Source organism: Phaethon aethereus, assembly GCF_964289735.1.
Source record: "Phaethon aethereus genome assembly, chromosome: 3".
Classification (NCBI taxonomy): domain Eukaryota; kingdom Metazoa; phylum Chordata; class Aves; order Phaethontiformes; family Phaethontidae; genus Phaethon; species Phaethon aethereus.
In genome coordinates this window covers 125,803,925-125,820,358 of record NC_138576.1, presented here as the reverse complement: position 1 = coordinate 125,820,358, position 16,434 = coordinate 125,803,925, and the positions used below count along the sequence as shown (strand labels likewise).

At 42.0% G+C, this 16,434-nt stretch overlaps 1 protein-coding gene across 2 annotated transcripts in view; it reads right to left on the bottom strand.

Moving 5' to 3' along the window:
* Positions 1-11,932, bottom strand: part of USP34 (ubiquitin specific peptidase 34) — a gene marked incomplete at its 5' end in the record, with an annotated part of 136,592 nt that extends 124,660 nt beyond the window's left edge. For both annotated transcript variants that reach the window (XM_081998400.1, XM_081998401.1), the window contains one exon: positions 11,890-11,932. In XM_081998400.1, coding sequence (XP_081854526.1) covers positions 11,890-11,932 — 43 coding nt within the window. The remainder of the gene's footprint in view (positions 1-11,889) is intronic.
* Between the last annotated feature and the right edge of the window lie 4,502 nt (positions 11,933-16,434).

Below are 16,434 nucleotides of genomic sequence, written 5' to 3'. Positions count from 1 at the left end.
TCTGTAACGCAGGTATGGCTTTTGTGATCAAACATTGGTATAAAGCGATCTAAGATCAGCTTGTGGATGATGTGGCTATGAATGGCTATAAAAATGGGCCAACCTGCTCATTGCTCTGGCTTTGCTAGCCCAAAAAGACCAGAAGTCTCAGCACTGCCCTTTTCAACAGCTTCTGAAAGGGCTCTCTGACCCCAGCACTGCACAGCAGGAACGCACAAAATCTGCTCAAGACCAGTGTGATCTCCAGGCTGTTGCATTTCCATGGAAGCCTGAGTGAGCGGAGCAGCAGCCTGGCGGTGCAGCATGGATGAGCCTGAGCCCAGCAGGGTTTATCAGCTCTGGTTCAATGTTAGTCATGTCAGATGGAAGGCATCTATGAAAAGATCTATGGTATCTTTGTACTGTACCTCTTAATGCTTCTATTATCTTGGGATTTTCAGCAATAAAGATATTGCAGCCCTCCCTCTCCAGGGAAAGGCAATGTTACACTTACTAAGGAAAAAACCTATAAAGCCATTTCAAAGCTTTTATGCCACTCACTGGAGTTAAAAAACACATAGTAGTAGTCTTATTTCAGAGTCCTATTTTAACTCCGTATTGAAAATTGTCTTTGACTCAAAGATAAGACATTACAATTTTGGGAAGACTGCACTTTAATCTTTAATATAAAGTTGTTATAGTTCCTCTTCTAATTAAAAAAAAAAAATCAGCTCAATTTAAGTAGTATTTCCACACAATCAAGTCCACTTGACATCACCAAAACATCTACTAGATGCAAAGTCAGGCTGCCCATCATAATAGTTTGACAAGGGCCACTACAAGTTTATTACGGAATCAAAACAGGATTGGACAAGTACTGCATAAAATCAGAATTTCCTATTGCTAATTACCCCAAAGTAAATTTCAAAGCTAGAGCTGACGCTGTCAATGCTGAAACTACTGTTCTGATAAAGAATTGCTTAACCTTCAGTTTAAAATGGAGTACTTGCATTCTTTCCTTTTAATAACATATTAACTTTGAAAATAATAGATCACTACTTGAATGATTCTGGCTTTGAATTATTTTTCTCTAAATACTCCAGCTCTGAACTTCTTAAAAATACTTAAGGTGAAAACACAGAACCCAAAGTTTACCAAACTATTTTCTAAGTAGAACAAAGATTTAATTGCATGAACAAGGTTCCAAAAGCTAAAGAGGTTTTCTATCAGTCTTAATTAAAAGTAGCAAGGAATGCAAAAATTAAAATACGTACTCCAGGAAGCATTCTATTTTCAAGAGAGAACCTTGCAAATTAGTTCAGCTGTACTACTTGGCACACTATGAATCAGTTACAGAAAACAACAACAGCTTCTCCCCCACAACCAGAAAGAAAAGGCCAGAGCCCACGACCGAGCCACCATAGCCAGTAAGAAGCAACAGATTACCAGCAGATTTATAACAAAAGCACCTAATGACTCTGTGCCAGGTTTTAGGGACAAAAATCTGTGAGAGGCTAGTATAATTAATTTATTTCTTACAAAGTATATTTGAGCCTGTGTAAAACAAGGAGGTAAGATCGATAAATGGGCAAGGGTTATTATACTGAATGGAGCTTCAAGCAGTTCACTGAAAGCCCCAGAAAAGCTTGCTGACCACCTGAACTCCAAGGCACTACTTGTTTTCATCAACACAGATGCAAGCAACCCTCCTTCACAAAAAGTGTAAAATATTGAAAAAGGATAGGCAAGCAGCAAAGTTGCATACTCTCAGAACTTTCAAGCATATGCTCAAATTTTGCACTCACTTTTGCTAGATATTGTATATTTAATAATTCACTGAAACACATGGTGTAGCCGGTAATTTATTGGCTAAAGCATAATCATGTAAGTTTTCTTCTGAAAGCTAGTAGACGGGAAGAAATAAGAGATGGCTGAAGGCAATGTCTATGGTCTATGCAAGCATCTCCAAGACTGCAGATAAATATCATGACAAGCACCCCCTCCACAATCAGGAAACATATTTACAGATGTCATTTTGATATAAACTAGTATCTTGCAAGTCACGTATCAGCAAGCGCACATGGGTCAATGTCTCGAACTATGGCTAAACACAATGCACGAAGCCAACTCACTTGGGAAAGATTCAAACTGGCCCTGTTGTTAAGACTTAGTGAGTTTCCAAGATAGTGATGACAACCCATCTCAAATCTGAACAACTTGATCAGACTGCATCTACTTTAAATATTACATGAGCAGATAAAGCATTGAGACTTATGGCTTGAAATACTTCGTGGTAAAAGTTTAATTTTGAAGATGAAGAAAAAAAAACAAAACAAAAAACTAGTTCAACCATAAAAATACGCTATTGCTAGTTTACTTAACTGTGAAAGAAGTCAGAGAGTGGCCAATGCAGCAAAAGAATTTACTGCACTGAACCATCCTTAAACCAAGAAAAAGAACTTACTCTTCCCAAGCTTTTGAGTTCACACTCCCCAGTGTTTTCCTATACTAGTTCCAAGAAGGAAAAATGAAGTTGTTCAGACTCTTGTATTGACCAGTGACTGCTAGCCTGGAATGTAATTCCACCATACCCCTCCTGTCCGAAAACACCAGGCGACTGAGAAGGGTGGCATAAGCTGTACTATGTACACTTACAGACAGACCATTTCCCAAATTCCCCAGTCGATTTTGATATTCTGGCCCTTCTTCAGCTTTTCTGGAGTTGTCCTCCCTTGAAAGCATGCCATTATCTATTTCCAGCACTGTTCAAGCTTCTATAAGCAGAAATAGCATAGAAGTGAAAGCATCGTCAGTTTTGTTGATGCCCAGAATGAAAACTGATCACTAGATTTGCAAAATGCAGAGACTACCAGCAGAAGACAACTCCAAAAAATACTAGTTTTTCAGTTTGCACACATACACTTAAATAATTTCACTAGCGGTGAGAACAAAGGGGTTTGTGTTGTAACTTAAATTAGGAAGAATTTAATAGTTAAGTGTCACAAATAATGAACTGGCAACTGACCACTTCCTGAAAATGAAATTAAGCTCTCATTAAAAATTATCTAATCCCCCCAAAATAAATTGAGAAGCACAGGAGAGAGATAAAAGACAATGAATGTTGCACAACACAGCATAACGCACACACACTTACACCAATTTATACACTTCTTGTACCCATGATTTCTTACAGAGGAAGAGGTAAGAGGCTAACAGTCTGCCTTCTCAGGGAAAATCCACTTGCAGCTTAAAAAGCAGGACTTCTACTCTTGTAAGTGTAGAGAAATACTTCATGTTTTTAGGGCACTAGTTTTATGCAAAATGAGAAATTAGAAGTGATGCATTTCTATAGCTAGAAGAAGCAAGAAAAACAAAGTCACCAAAATTTTTCAAGCTCCAGTGCTTCAGTTACTTTTCATGAAGCTGCTAAAAAGCAACTACAAGAAATCATCCTTGCCTGCTCATTAGCAGAGCAGGTATGGAAGCAGCACATGCTCACCTACTAAGGAATGTATACACTACTTAAGAGCAGTGTATATTGTTAGCCTTTGGGCTAACATATTTAAGACCACAGTGCCCTGCTTTGCTTTAGTTTTCATCCTAAACTTCTCCCTGGTTTTGTACACCATTACATAGATTAAAAACCTCTCAAGTGAAGTCAATTAATAAAATGGTGGCTTCATCAATCTAGTGTGAAAAGATGCAAAAAAAGCTTTGCCACTCACTTCCCAGACAGGAACCCAATGATCTGCGTGGATGCTGATGTAGAAATCATGCCTCAATTGCCATGTGTTTTTTGAAGTCTTATTTACAGAACTTCTACACATTAGCTAAATAAAGGTCAACACCAAAAGCACTTTTTCCACGAGGACTTTTTCTCACAAGTTTCAACGTCTTCAACCAGTTGTCCCAGCACTAAATCTCCCAGAGGAGTTCTATACGTACACATACAATTACTTATAGATAAAAAGGGCAATTATTTCCTATTCTAACACTATCTGAAAATAGCTGAAATGTATTTGCACCAAATTTCCTCAAGAAGTTCACCTTTCATCACACAAGCCAGATCTGGAAAATACCAAAAGTAAACTCTGTAAAACTACACATAAGCTGGGTATTTTAACCAAGTGTCAAGAAAACCGCAGAGATCCTCACAGTTATATGTCCATGTTTAGCATTGAGATTGCAAATCAATTCTGATACAAGGAATGGAAGAAAGTGAAAAGAATGGCTTCTTACCTCTTCACAGATTAGTTTCTAGAAACTGCCTATTTGCTACACAAAATGAAAAAAAAAAAATTACCACAACATATGCTTAAACAACAGAAATTAAATGGCCACAACTATGTTTGATTGCAGCATGCTATTAGTATAAGCAGCATTGAGTAGTCATCACAACCAATCGCTCCTGAAGATGGTAAGATTATTTTTCAGGCTGTCCCAGCATCTTGACAACTATAAACACACAGCTGAGCCCGCAAAAATCTTTACTTAGTAGCTACCTGAGCTGGTAAAACAGATGAGCTACATTAAAAAAAAAAAAATTAAAAAGTACATACATCATAAAAGCCATTCTATACAGAGAATCCTTCTTTCCCTAAGAAACTCTCTTTCCTACAGCGGGAGCCTCAGTAGGACTTGCTGGAAGCACCAAGACACCAGTGCAGCATTGCCAACATCCACAGGCAACTTCTGACTGTGATTTCTCATCTTTTCTGAATGAGACCTGAACAGTCATCAAGAGAATACTGGAAAGGCAAAAAATAAAATGTATATGGAAGCCTGTTAAAGGAAACAGAATAGCATGAAGACACGGAATTATACATAAAGCAACACTGAAGACTTAAGCAGAGTGGAGGATAGAGGCAAGAACAGAAAGAGCATACAAGTAAGCAGAACGGAAACTGAGAAATGGAAAAAAAAAATCACAAGCACAGAAAAATAGCAACTTTGAAAGCTAACAGAGGAATTGCAACAAAAATGAGGTGCAGGACAGACTATGAATATGATCAAGTATTTAGACGAAACTAAATACTCAAAGAAAAAAATACAAGAAATAATAAGAACGACATAGCAAACACTGCTTTCCCCTTCCAATCTCTAAAACACCAAATTGCAGACGGCTCATCACTTGTCCACAGAACATGATTCCAGGAAGCAAGGTCTGCTTTTCTGAGTCAATGTTACTTGAACACAGGAAGACAGAAATAAACTGCAGTGATGTGGAGAAATCAAAGTAGCAAGGAATTAAAAGCCACAAAGTGAAAAGTCGGTATTAGCAATGAAAAGATCTGTTTTACATGGAAGAAAAATAAGCAAAAAGGAATTGTACAATATTAAAAGAAAGGGTGAATATCATAATCCCCCTGAAGCCATGCAAGCCCTTCCACACAAGACAAAATTTGGTCCTCCAAAAGCCAAAGCATCACCTCCAAGTCAGGCAGAGGGAAATAAGGCCAGTGTCTGCTCTCCAAGGTACTGCCCCTTCAACCGCAGCTCGAAATTTCTAGCCCGAACACCCTCTTACCGACAAAGCCCCATCACGCTCCTCTTCACCTGCGCACTTCAGAGCAGTTAGAACAGCTAGTCTCTCCCAAGAACTGACACTGACAACAGCCAGGATAGCCTAAAATACATCATCCTGGACACATCTCAGGAATTGCTTGAGTTTTCCATAAGTTGAATAGTATCCTTACAGAGGAAAAGCCATACAGCACCAAAAAGGTATGGGGGACCAAAAAAAAAAAAAAAAAAAAAATCTAACAGGAAGCTTTCCTACACAAGGAATCATGACTTCAAGTTCTACACCAGTCAAATATCTTTTAAAAAAATAAATAATAAAAAGGCAAGGCATGTTTTTCTTGAATTTCATTGAAGTTACTCACATAACTAAGCAGGAATGTAACTGTAGAGTCTGTGCATGCCCCTTATTAGGCAGGTGGAGAGCATCTACAGCATAAAATTTGAGAATTTCTACTATAGAAACAAAGGGACTAATTTCCTTAATATTACATGTGGTAATTCATGTAAGGATGTTGGCTTCCATGGCTTTCTTAAGCTTTAAGGACACAGTAACAAGTACTTATCCCACGTAAGACTTCCCTATATACAAAGATCTCAGTAAATACATGTCAACAGTCCATAACTCACAATAAAACTCAGCAGAATGGGATTTATGTAACTAATCTTCAGCATCAGTGATCAAGCAGCTTGAGCAATGAGAAAGAACCAGTCTTCAGCAGCCTGAACAGGAAGTTTCAGGACAAAATCATTTTTGATCACATCAAATAACATGAACAAAAATCACTTTACAGAACAAAAGCCGAAATACCTTTCTAAAAATAGAAGTCTTTTAGCTATTAAAGTCACAGAGTTTTTCCTTCAACTGCTTTACAGTTACAAACAAGTTAAAACTGCTCTTAGTGTCACCTTCATTTTGGATTTAGAAAGTTCACAATTAGAAAGGATACAAGTTCCTCCTCCCATTTTTTTTTCCTCTGGTTACTCTGATTCATTTGGAGTAACACTTCACCACAGTCCATGCTAATTGCAATTTGGCAATAAAGGGAAAGTTATTTTAACTTTCCTCTAAGTCTGGCTGCTCATCCCTTTAAAAAGAGTCAAAGACAAAAGTAAACATGAAACAATTACTGAATTTAAGTTAACAGAGACAACTTTTGCAGTTTTGCACAAGAGGAATCATCAAACAGTCAAATGTAATACTAGATCTGCATAAAACACTAGGGGTAGTCAAATAATCAATACTGAAGCTTACAGGCAGCCACTGAACAAGTGACAGCAGTTCTTGCAGACCAAGTGATGTTAATTATGCAATATTTGTAATAATCTTATTATAACATATACTCAATATCTAAAATAACTCATGAATATTAACAGCATAAAATATTAATCCTCTCCAGATCCCAAAGAGCAAAGCAAATGCTGCAATGTTTTGGAATACTTCAATTTTTTACCTACCTCGAGGTAAACATAGCCTCACTCAACCTCTAAGTCTACTCTTTGTACTTCCTAAATGCCAAAATTACGTGACAAGGAGTTGAGTCAAGCATCTGCAGCATCTAAATTCAGGGCTATCCTGAAGCTATACAAATAGTGAAACACTCCAGTACCTCAAGTGTTTTGCGGACCTGATCATATTTGGAGCAGTTCAAATAAGCCAGCTGACAGTGATAACTCACAGAAAACTCTACTATTAGTCGACATCAATTTCTCATGCTTGAGTACACTGTGTGGGTTTTTTGTTTTGGGTTTGTGTTTTATTACAGATTTAAGAGAAAAATGTAATGAGAAAAATGGCCTGTAAGCTTGTGTAGTAGAATAATACCTAGAAGCCTCTACCCACCAATGTGAACTGATTTTACAAGGTTTCAGAGCTGCTAGGAAAAAAAAAAATCTGGGCTAAAGAGGTGATCACTGAAGAAAGTGAAGCAGAACGCTTGGAAGAAAACAAATGTAGTTCCCAGAAACCAAGAACTGGCAATAACCTAGGCCTACCAACGTTACCCAAACCCATGACTGCCACTATATAATAAAACCTATTTTTCCATGTTGTGATTTTTTTCTTACTTTTGTAAAACACAAACCAAACAAGAACAACAAAACAAACCAAAATCATCTATGGAGTTTTAAGTCAACGTACATCAACACCAGTTGCAGTCCCAAAGGGAAGCCTCTTAGGCAACCAAGCCCCATCAGGCTCTCTGGGACACATCACTGCCAGGACTACAAGCACAACTGACTCGGGACCAGTCTTTTAAGCTAAGAAGTGGCAGTCCCAGGCACACAACCACCACCTTACACTCAAGAAACACTTAGCATGGAGCATCATGTACTCTATACTTTCAAGTGAAGCCTGTGCAAGCATCCAGTGACAGCATGGTTCTACAGGTAGCTCAAACTATTACCATGGCTTCAGGTGTGGCACAGTGACCTGCAAATCTGTGGTGTAAAAGACCTGAGACAGAAAAATCCATGTTTAATGTTACTTCTCTGTATTTTCTGGCTTACTTTAGGGTTAAGACTATCTGCATATCTGTGCAATGCCTAGCAAAATAGAACTATCCTAATCAGGGGCCCCTGGACATCACAGTAATGTAAATATTACTAAAGAACAAATGAAACTCAATATAATCCCTCCTAGACTGACAAGAACTGGCATCTGAAGAAACCAAGGAATGTACAGTGTGTCAGTATCAGGGTTCATTTTGGGATACAGAATGCTGTAAGTTAACATAAAAGCATATAATGTCCTCCATGCATTTTTTCCTATAGAAAGTGTGTACATTTAAATGAGCCCCCATAATTAACGCCATGAGAATCTGTTCTTAAGTCTTCTGTAAATAAGATTGCCCTGATCTTAAAAGGTAAACAATTATGGCTTTTTTTCTTTTCTATTTAAGGCTACTAAAAGTGTTTATGTTGTAGAAGATTAATTCAGAAACCAGACCAGACTTCTCAGACTTTACTCCTATTAAACCCCTGCCTGGGAAAACACTAAGTGATGCTAACATACCCAGAGCACTCACTGAGAAATTAGACTGAGTGAATAACTTTCTGTCTTGCAATGCAAAGACTGCTTTAAAGCCTAGGCATTTCATAGAGGAATTTGTGTTTTACTGAGTTCCTGGATCAAATCATACCTTGAAACTACTACTACTTCTCAGGAAATAACTTCAAGATCAGGGAATTCATTGTGTTTCATACTTAGATCAAACGCTGGAAATAAAGACGCTGCAAGAGGAAAAAAAAAGAAACACAAATCTTGCTGCTTCTGTCCAAAAACATTGCCTGCTTCTCATACTTGAGCATAGCGACAAAGTTTTGCGTTAAATATATATAAATATATGCATACATACAGACCCTTTGGCCAAAAAATAAGTTTGTCAAACTACAGGTTTCTAGTTCCACAAGATGTCAGGCAGCCCTTACAAGACCCACAGAAGCAGGCCCAATGACTACCTGTTACAAGGCCTAAGGATCTGGACTTCTGCAATGAGCTCTAGCAAGACATAGCCCTGGGCCTACACAAGAGTCACTGCTAGACAAAAAGCTCCAGCTCTGCACCTTGGTATGGGGTGTGGATTAATATCGTAGCACTTTACAGTGGGGCTAATGTGCTTATAATAAGAATATGCCTGGCTGTTTGCAGAATTGCTAAATTCCATCCTTCTGACATCCATAAATTGGTAGCTACTTCTGAAGAAAATTGGAGCTTCCAACATGTTCTTTTCAAAATAATACATTAAGAGTTGTTAGTCAAGTCACTAAGTGACCTGTCATACAATTGATACCAAGTAAGTATTTTGTAAACATTAGGGTAAACTAAGACAAAGGGGAATATGTGCTCTGTGTAAAAATGTTTAGTTTAGCAAGAAATTTCTAAAACAAACTAGATTATGCTTCCTGGACCTCTTTCAAAACACTGTTTCAGTAGTTTCAGTGAAGAGGCGATCCCAAATGCTCAGCGGGCAGAAAAGGAAACTGCTGGCAGTCTCTGGCTCACACATTTTGGGCATGACCTCATTCTTTACTACCACTTTTCATTTTTGCTGCAGTGCTTTAAAAAACAAAGCTTGACATTATTTTTGTATGCTACCTTTAATCATTACTTAAGAAGTGCAAAGAACGCAACTTGAAGTTGTAATAGAAAGCATACCTCCCTCATAGCGCAGTCTCATACAGTGAGAATGTAGGTAGCACACACAATGCACCATCATATATGCCTTCATATCCAAACACATACACAAAATAGTTATGTTTACTTAAAGTGTGCTTGCTTCTCTGAATGGAAAACCAAACCTAATGTTATTTGAACAGCATTTTTGGAAGTTAATTATATAGCAATAGCAGTGCATAATTTCCCTAACAAATTTGACTAAAAAAGCCAAAATTATTTTTCATAAATAGCAAGTTTGTATCTTAAATTATACAGACCCACTAAATTAGCCATACCCTAAAGAAAAAAAAAAATTGTTCACATGATTTAGGACATTGCTTTACCTATAAGGGAATATCTAGCTGCCTAAATCCCAATTACCTTAAAATGGTTCTAAAAATAAATTAACAATGGAATTTCAGAGACTTCTTGATACATCATGCTTAACATTACAACTTTTTTCCACTGGATCTTACCGATCTTGACCAAGTTTAAACAATTATTATCTATCAATCCAGCAAAACCAAGCAAAATTATCTCCTCCAACAAACTGCTGTCATCAGTATACTGCTGATAGTTTAGTCTTATTTTGAACCTACTGTTTAAATAAGCATCCAGTCTATAATACCAACATATTCCCCACGTATCCAGTTGAGAAAGATAAGATATAAATGCTAAATTAAGTAAACATGACAACAATAGTTCAAAACAAGATATCGGAATTACAAGCTTAGCAAACTTGGCAAACAATTTTAACAACCCAACAGTTCTCTGATGTTAACCTTTTAATCTGATTTATTCCAGCCTCTGGGCTCTCCTGAACGTTCATTTTACACATACATTTTTACCTTTCAAATAAAACACTGGCCATCACGAATATCGTATTTCCCTAGCAAGAAAGAGGCCAACATTCAACTACCACAGTATCTACTCACACATCTTAGGAAACAACAACGATCACATACATTCGGGCCTCACAAGAGTTACGAAAAAGAAAACTCTACCCAAATCCTGTCCTAGGAAGCATTCTGTGCTTCACTTTATTGGAACACGATTTACCTCTAAGCAGATTGCAGCATGCAACCAGGCAAAATGTTTAAGATTTGAGATAGCTAAATTTCCCGCTAATCACAAACTTCAGCTGGTAAATTCGTTAAATTCCTCAGCATCTCTACAAATAGCGTTTTTTAGTCTTTGTTTCATGAAGCAGTGCACAGAGACAAGCCTCTGTGAAGCAGGGAAGGTACCTTGCCTGCCACGGAGAGCTGAGAGTAGGTTCCAAGGGATACACGAGGCCTGCTGCATAGGAGTAAAGGGGATTTCGTTCCCAAAATGCAACCGGATTTCAGCGGTGCTGAGGGGAATACCTGCTGTATTACCCCTCCGACCCTCACGGCTGTTTAAGCAACACCTGTAAAGAGGAAACTTCGGAAGGAAGCAAAAGACCACCCCCGATGCGAAACACCCGGGAGATCCTTCCCACACACACACGCCAGCCCGGCCCTCGCAAAGCCGAGCTGGGCTCCTGGAGGCGCCGGTCCCCTCACAGTCTAGCATTCGCCTCGGGAAAAATAGGTACCCGAAACCCACCTCCGCCGCGTCCCTTCCCCCCCGCCGCCACAGCACACCGCGGACAGGCGAGGGGGAGGGGGGAGGCAGGATCACTCAGAGCCGCCTTGTCTGCTGCTTAAAAGGGACCCAGCCCAGGCCCGGCCTCCAGCTGCTCAGCAGCTACCGGAGCGGCTCGCAGGCACCACCTCAGCCGAGCGAGGAGCCTGCTAGGCCCCGCTGCGGCTTCCCGGGGATGCAGGGCGAGGAGCGGGCTCCTCACGCCGACGGCGGGGTCAGGTCCCTGCCCGGCCCCACACGCAGACACCCGGGGGGCAGGCGGGAAGGGGGGGGCCTCTGCGGAAGGCCCGGCAGGGGACAGCCCCTCGGCGCACCCTCCCCAAGGCCGCGAGTCGCCCGGCCCCGGTGGGGAGAGGAGGGAAGGGGGAAGGAAGCCGCAGAGCAGGGCAGGCTCTCCCTCAGAGGCCACCCTGCAGGGAGAGAGGTAACCCCGCGCCTAGGAGGCCCGAGCCAGGCGGCGAGCGGGGGAAGGCAAGGGGTGGGGGGGTAAGGAAGGAGATGAAGCGGGGTTATAACCCAGCCCGTGTAGAGGAGGGTACGTGGGGTCCCGGCCCGGGGCGAGGAGTGTTGGGGGGAGGGTAGCGGGGGAGGGCGGCCGCACTTACTCTCATTTAACACCTCCAGCAGCTCGGCGCAGCTCTCACACATTGTTCATTAACAGCAGCAGCCGCCGCCGCCGCCTCCTCCCGACCATTGATTGATCCACTCGGTGCTGCTGATTGATGATTGATGGGGGCCGGGGCGGGGGTCAGCGGGGGGGAGGGGAGGGAGGGGGCGGGAAGGAATAGGAAGAGAAGGGGGGGGCAGGGGCCGGTCTGGGATCCGGGGGAGGGGGGGATGGGGCGGCTGATCAATGCAAATGAGCCTGTGGCGGCGGCGGTAGCGGCGGCGGCGGGGAGGAGAAGCCGAGTCACTCACTGGCTCCCAGTGACTCCACGCGCCGCCATTTTGCTGAGGGGGAAGGAGGAGGAGGGGACGGGAGCGAGGGGGGACAGGGCGCTCGGGCTCAGCTCGGCAGTTTCCGACCAGGCGGGAGGCGAAGGTGGCCGAGTCCCTCCTTCTTTTCCTCTCGCTCCGCCTTCCCACCCCGGGCCGAGCGGCGGGCTAGCGAGCGGGGAGGAGGAGGAAGGGGGCGGGCCGGGAGCCGGGGCCGGGAGGGTAAAATGGCGGCGGCCGTTGCGGCTCCGCGCGCGCGCCCGGGGTAGGGCGGGAAGCGCGTTTCCCTGCCCTCTTCCCGCCTCCCGCGAAGTGGGGGGGGGGGGAAATCTCCGCCAATAACGCGCACACGCTGCCGTGACAGCGACGGAGGAGCGGCCTCGCCGGCCTAAAGCGAGCGGCCGCCGGCGGAGGACTCCCCCTGCCCGCCCCCTCAGCAGCCCTGGAGCCGAGCTGCCGCCGCGCCTCGCTTCCCCGCCGCGCTCGCCTCTTCCTGGAGGACGTCTCCCGCGGCCGAGCCGGCCGTCTCGCCACCGAGCGGGCCGCGGGCTTTGAGGGCTGCCCGGTTACTCCCTTCTCGTTGTTTGGAAGCGTTGGCCCAGCTGGAGGCGGCCTCCGGGAGCGCGGCGGGCTGGCGCGCAGGCCCTTTGGGACCTCCGGCCTGAAGGGAGCGCTTAGCGCACGGCGCCGAGCTCCGGCGGGCGCCGTCCGGGCACGCAGCGTAGCAAAGGGAAGCTTCCGATTTCGAGGCGGGTTTTCAGGTCTTTCGGTAGTTATCGGCGTTTTCCGCCGGCGGGGCGCGGGAGGGAAGGGGCGTCGGCCATCTCTTTCCCGCCCAGCCCCGGCTGAGGGGAGCTGGCGCTGAGTCTGCGACAGGCACGCGTGGGCCCTTCCTCGCCCGGCCTCCTCGAAAACGGTTTGGAGTATTACGGTAGCGTTGTATGCAAATAATTAAATTATTTTTACCTCATGCTTTTTTTTCCCTCTCCTTCCCCTTTGGACAGGTACTTATTATATAGAATAAATGCCTTATGGCGAGTGCCGCATTGGTGAATAGCTGGAAATACCGCATTTGCCTGAAAAGACACAGTCTGTCTTAAAAAATAAAACGAAGGAACTTCACTTAAAGTTACATCATTTATGCTGACTACAAGTACCACTTCAGATAACTGTCTTGGGCACATTTTGAACAAGAATTCAGAGCCCTGAAAGACAAGTTTTCAGGCAAACAGCAGTTTTCCCTACAAGAAAACCCTCTTTTTTTGCAATCTGTACATGTAATTGGAACATGGATCTAAGCTGCTTTTTCTCCTCAAAGTAGGTACTTCTCTAGTATCATGTAGTGTTTTTTACTTCTGTAGTACCACCCAGTGGCAAGTTAGTGTATTATTACCCGTGCTTCGAGTTTACGGACTTGTACATGGGATTAAGGAAACAAATCTATTAATAGCCGCAATGCAGATGCAGTATAGCCAAGTATAAAGTAAATAAAAATTGCCAAAATAGGAAAACAACGCAGCTGTTTTGTGTTCCCCAGTGACTGACTTAAATAGAAAAAATATAGAAATCTGATGTCATTATGGAAATAAATTTAAAAAATACAGAACTGCATTTCCACAAGCATATTTATGCAGACTGGTAACACCACTGCTGGCTGTATATGTAACCTCACACTAAAGTGCACAGAATTCTCTCCTCCTAACACTCCTCAAGGCATCTGTTGATTAAGCTAAGACAAAGACCTCCACTGCTGTTTAGAAATGAGACCAGTTATTGTCAGCAGCAGACCTCACTTCAGCTACAACTACTGTGACAAGTCAGGAATATGCTAGAATGATCTTCATCCAGACTTCTTGTCAGTGCTTGTTTTTGAAACACTTTCAAGTTAGGGATATCAACAAGAATAACTTTTCTGAAGTATTCCCTGCTGAAATTCCCATTTACTAAATTAAACTAATACAGAAAATTAACTTCCTTGAGATGATATGCAAGACATAGATTCCTTGTTCTATGTCACTTTAATTCACATCATATGTTAATAGGTTTCAAACAGGATTTCTGAGAATAACAAAAGATACCAGGACAAGAGACAGGAGAACAACTGCAAATAAATAACAAACTAAACTTCCCTGAAACTTCTTACTGATCTTTCATGTTATGTGTAACTTAAAGATGTTTTAATTCCTGACAGTCATAATCTTTTCTAAACAATGTATTTTCTCTTGATAGACATAGCTGTGGTGGTTTAGTTATTGAAATGGCACAGATGTACCGGACCCTATAAAGCTTTTTTTGGTTGTGTGATCTCTTCCAGATGGCCTGAAAACTTGTATAATGGAAGAATGAAAGAGCAGTCCAGAAAATTGAATTCTCACATTCTGCTCATGCCTTACTTAAAGTACCAACCACCTTTCTTTTCTACAGCACTGCTTTCAAAGCTTGTGTATATACAGTGTCTGTTTTCACTTGATGTTGTGCTGTCTTCTCATGTGTCTGAGATTATTTCAACTATCTTCCTTTTCTAAGTCATTTTTTCCATGGCTTTCATGAGTGGTCTTCCTAATATGCCACATGCTATTTTCTGAATCCTATCAATCTTCATTTACTGGAATATTGTTTGCTTCTTACCATTATTAAAACTGAAATTACTGAAGTTGAAAGCCAGAGCTGTACAAAGAGAAGCTTAGACAGCATCTTAACTTTGTGATGCCAAAATAATACAAACCCTGTATCTCCAAGAAGTCATGCTTATTCGCTTCCTTAACCTTTACCATCATACGGCACAGGTATTCCCGCTAGCATGGAATGAATCAGTGGCTTTATGATACAAGCTGACTTGTCTGCATCTGGAAAAAAGACTACATTTTTTTGATAGAAAGCACAGTTCCACAATCTGCATAATCTGATTTGAATTTGCACTTCTCTTTCCCCACTTCCCTCCTTATACAGATCTTACAGTACATTTTATAACAGTACCAAAGTTAAATGCAAAAACATCTTAAAAGATTGTTTTTCTGACAAATCAGCTCTTTGATCTGATTGCAGTGCCACGTAAACACCAGAGATTATTTCACAAGGAAGGGGCCTTTTGAAGCATAGTATCACATGCCAAGTTCAATGAATACAACAGGAGCGTATGGGTGACCTTGAGTCACTCCTACTTTTGTGCAGACTGGAATGTTGCCAGCCAAATTCTTTTTACTGCACACAAGGATTTATTTTTTAATAGAGATGAAATTGCCCCTTTTTTTTTTTTTTTTTAAATTAAATGTTACCTTCCAGGCAGAAGAGAACAGGAGCTATCACTGGCCTGGTTACAGTGATCAGCAGCCTCCCGCTCTTCTATGCATTGCCTTTTTTTTTTTCTTCCTCCTCCCCCTCTTTACTTTTATTTTCTCCCTCATGTGCCATCTTTGCAAGGTTGTTTGATCCCCAGGAGGCCCTCCTTCCTTCCCTTAACTGCAGCGCTCCTAATCTGGAGATATTTGCTCTGGTAAACTGCCAGCACAGTTTTTCTAGAAGAGTAAGTTAGATAAATGCAAGACCTGAGCAAAACTAAAATTCTAAATCCAAACTTAGGACTGGATTAAGAGTTTGAGAACATATGTGCATATACTTCCCAAAATTAGCATCGCACTGTGTCCCGGCACTGAACTAATACTGTAGTCCTGTTCTTCTTTAAGGTAAAGATGCAGTTAACCATTCACCAGAAAAAAAAAAAAACAAACCACAAACACAAACAAACAAAAAACAACCAACCAGAACAAAACCAACAACCCTGATGTTGATTAGGGGTTGAAGTAGTAAGACTGGTCACTGCCCCTGTTCCTTCTTTGGGACACTTCAGCCTCTCCTAGCCTGGCTCATACTTTGTATTTTTAAGCCTTCATTTTCTATATGAACACATATGGTTGGTTATTTGACCTCAGAACAGTTAATTGTGGAATGTGAAAGACTTAACTGAAACTTTTTTTTTAACATATCAGTCAACTTAATTTAACCAGAGCTGTCTGATGGGGGTTGACCGAATTATTTTTTGTTTGAACTTTTCTGTTGCTCTGCTGTAGGTTCCCATTCCTGTAGCAGCCATAGCCAAATGGATCACATGCTTACTCCTCTGCTGCCACTGTTTACAGTGAAAGGTAAACTAGCAGTGATTTCTGCAGATGCTGAGAGGAGATGGGAGCCATGACAGCTGGGAAGCAAGTAATGTC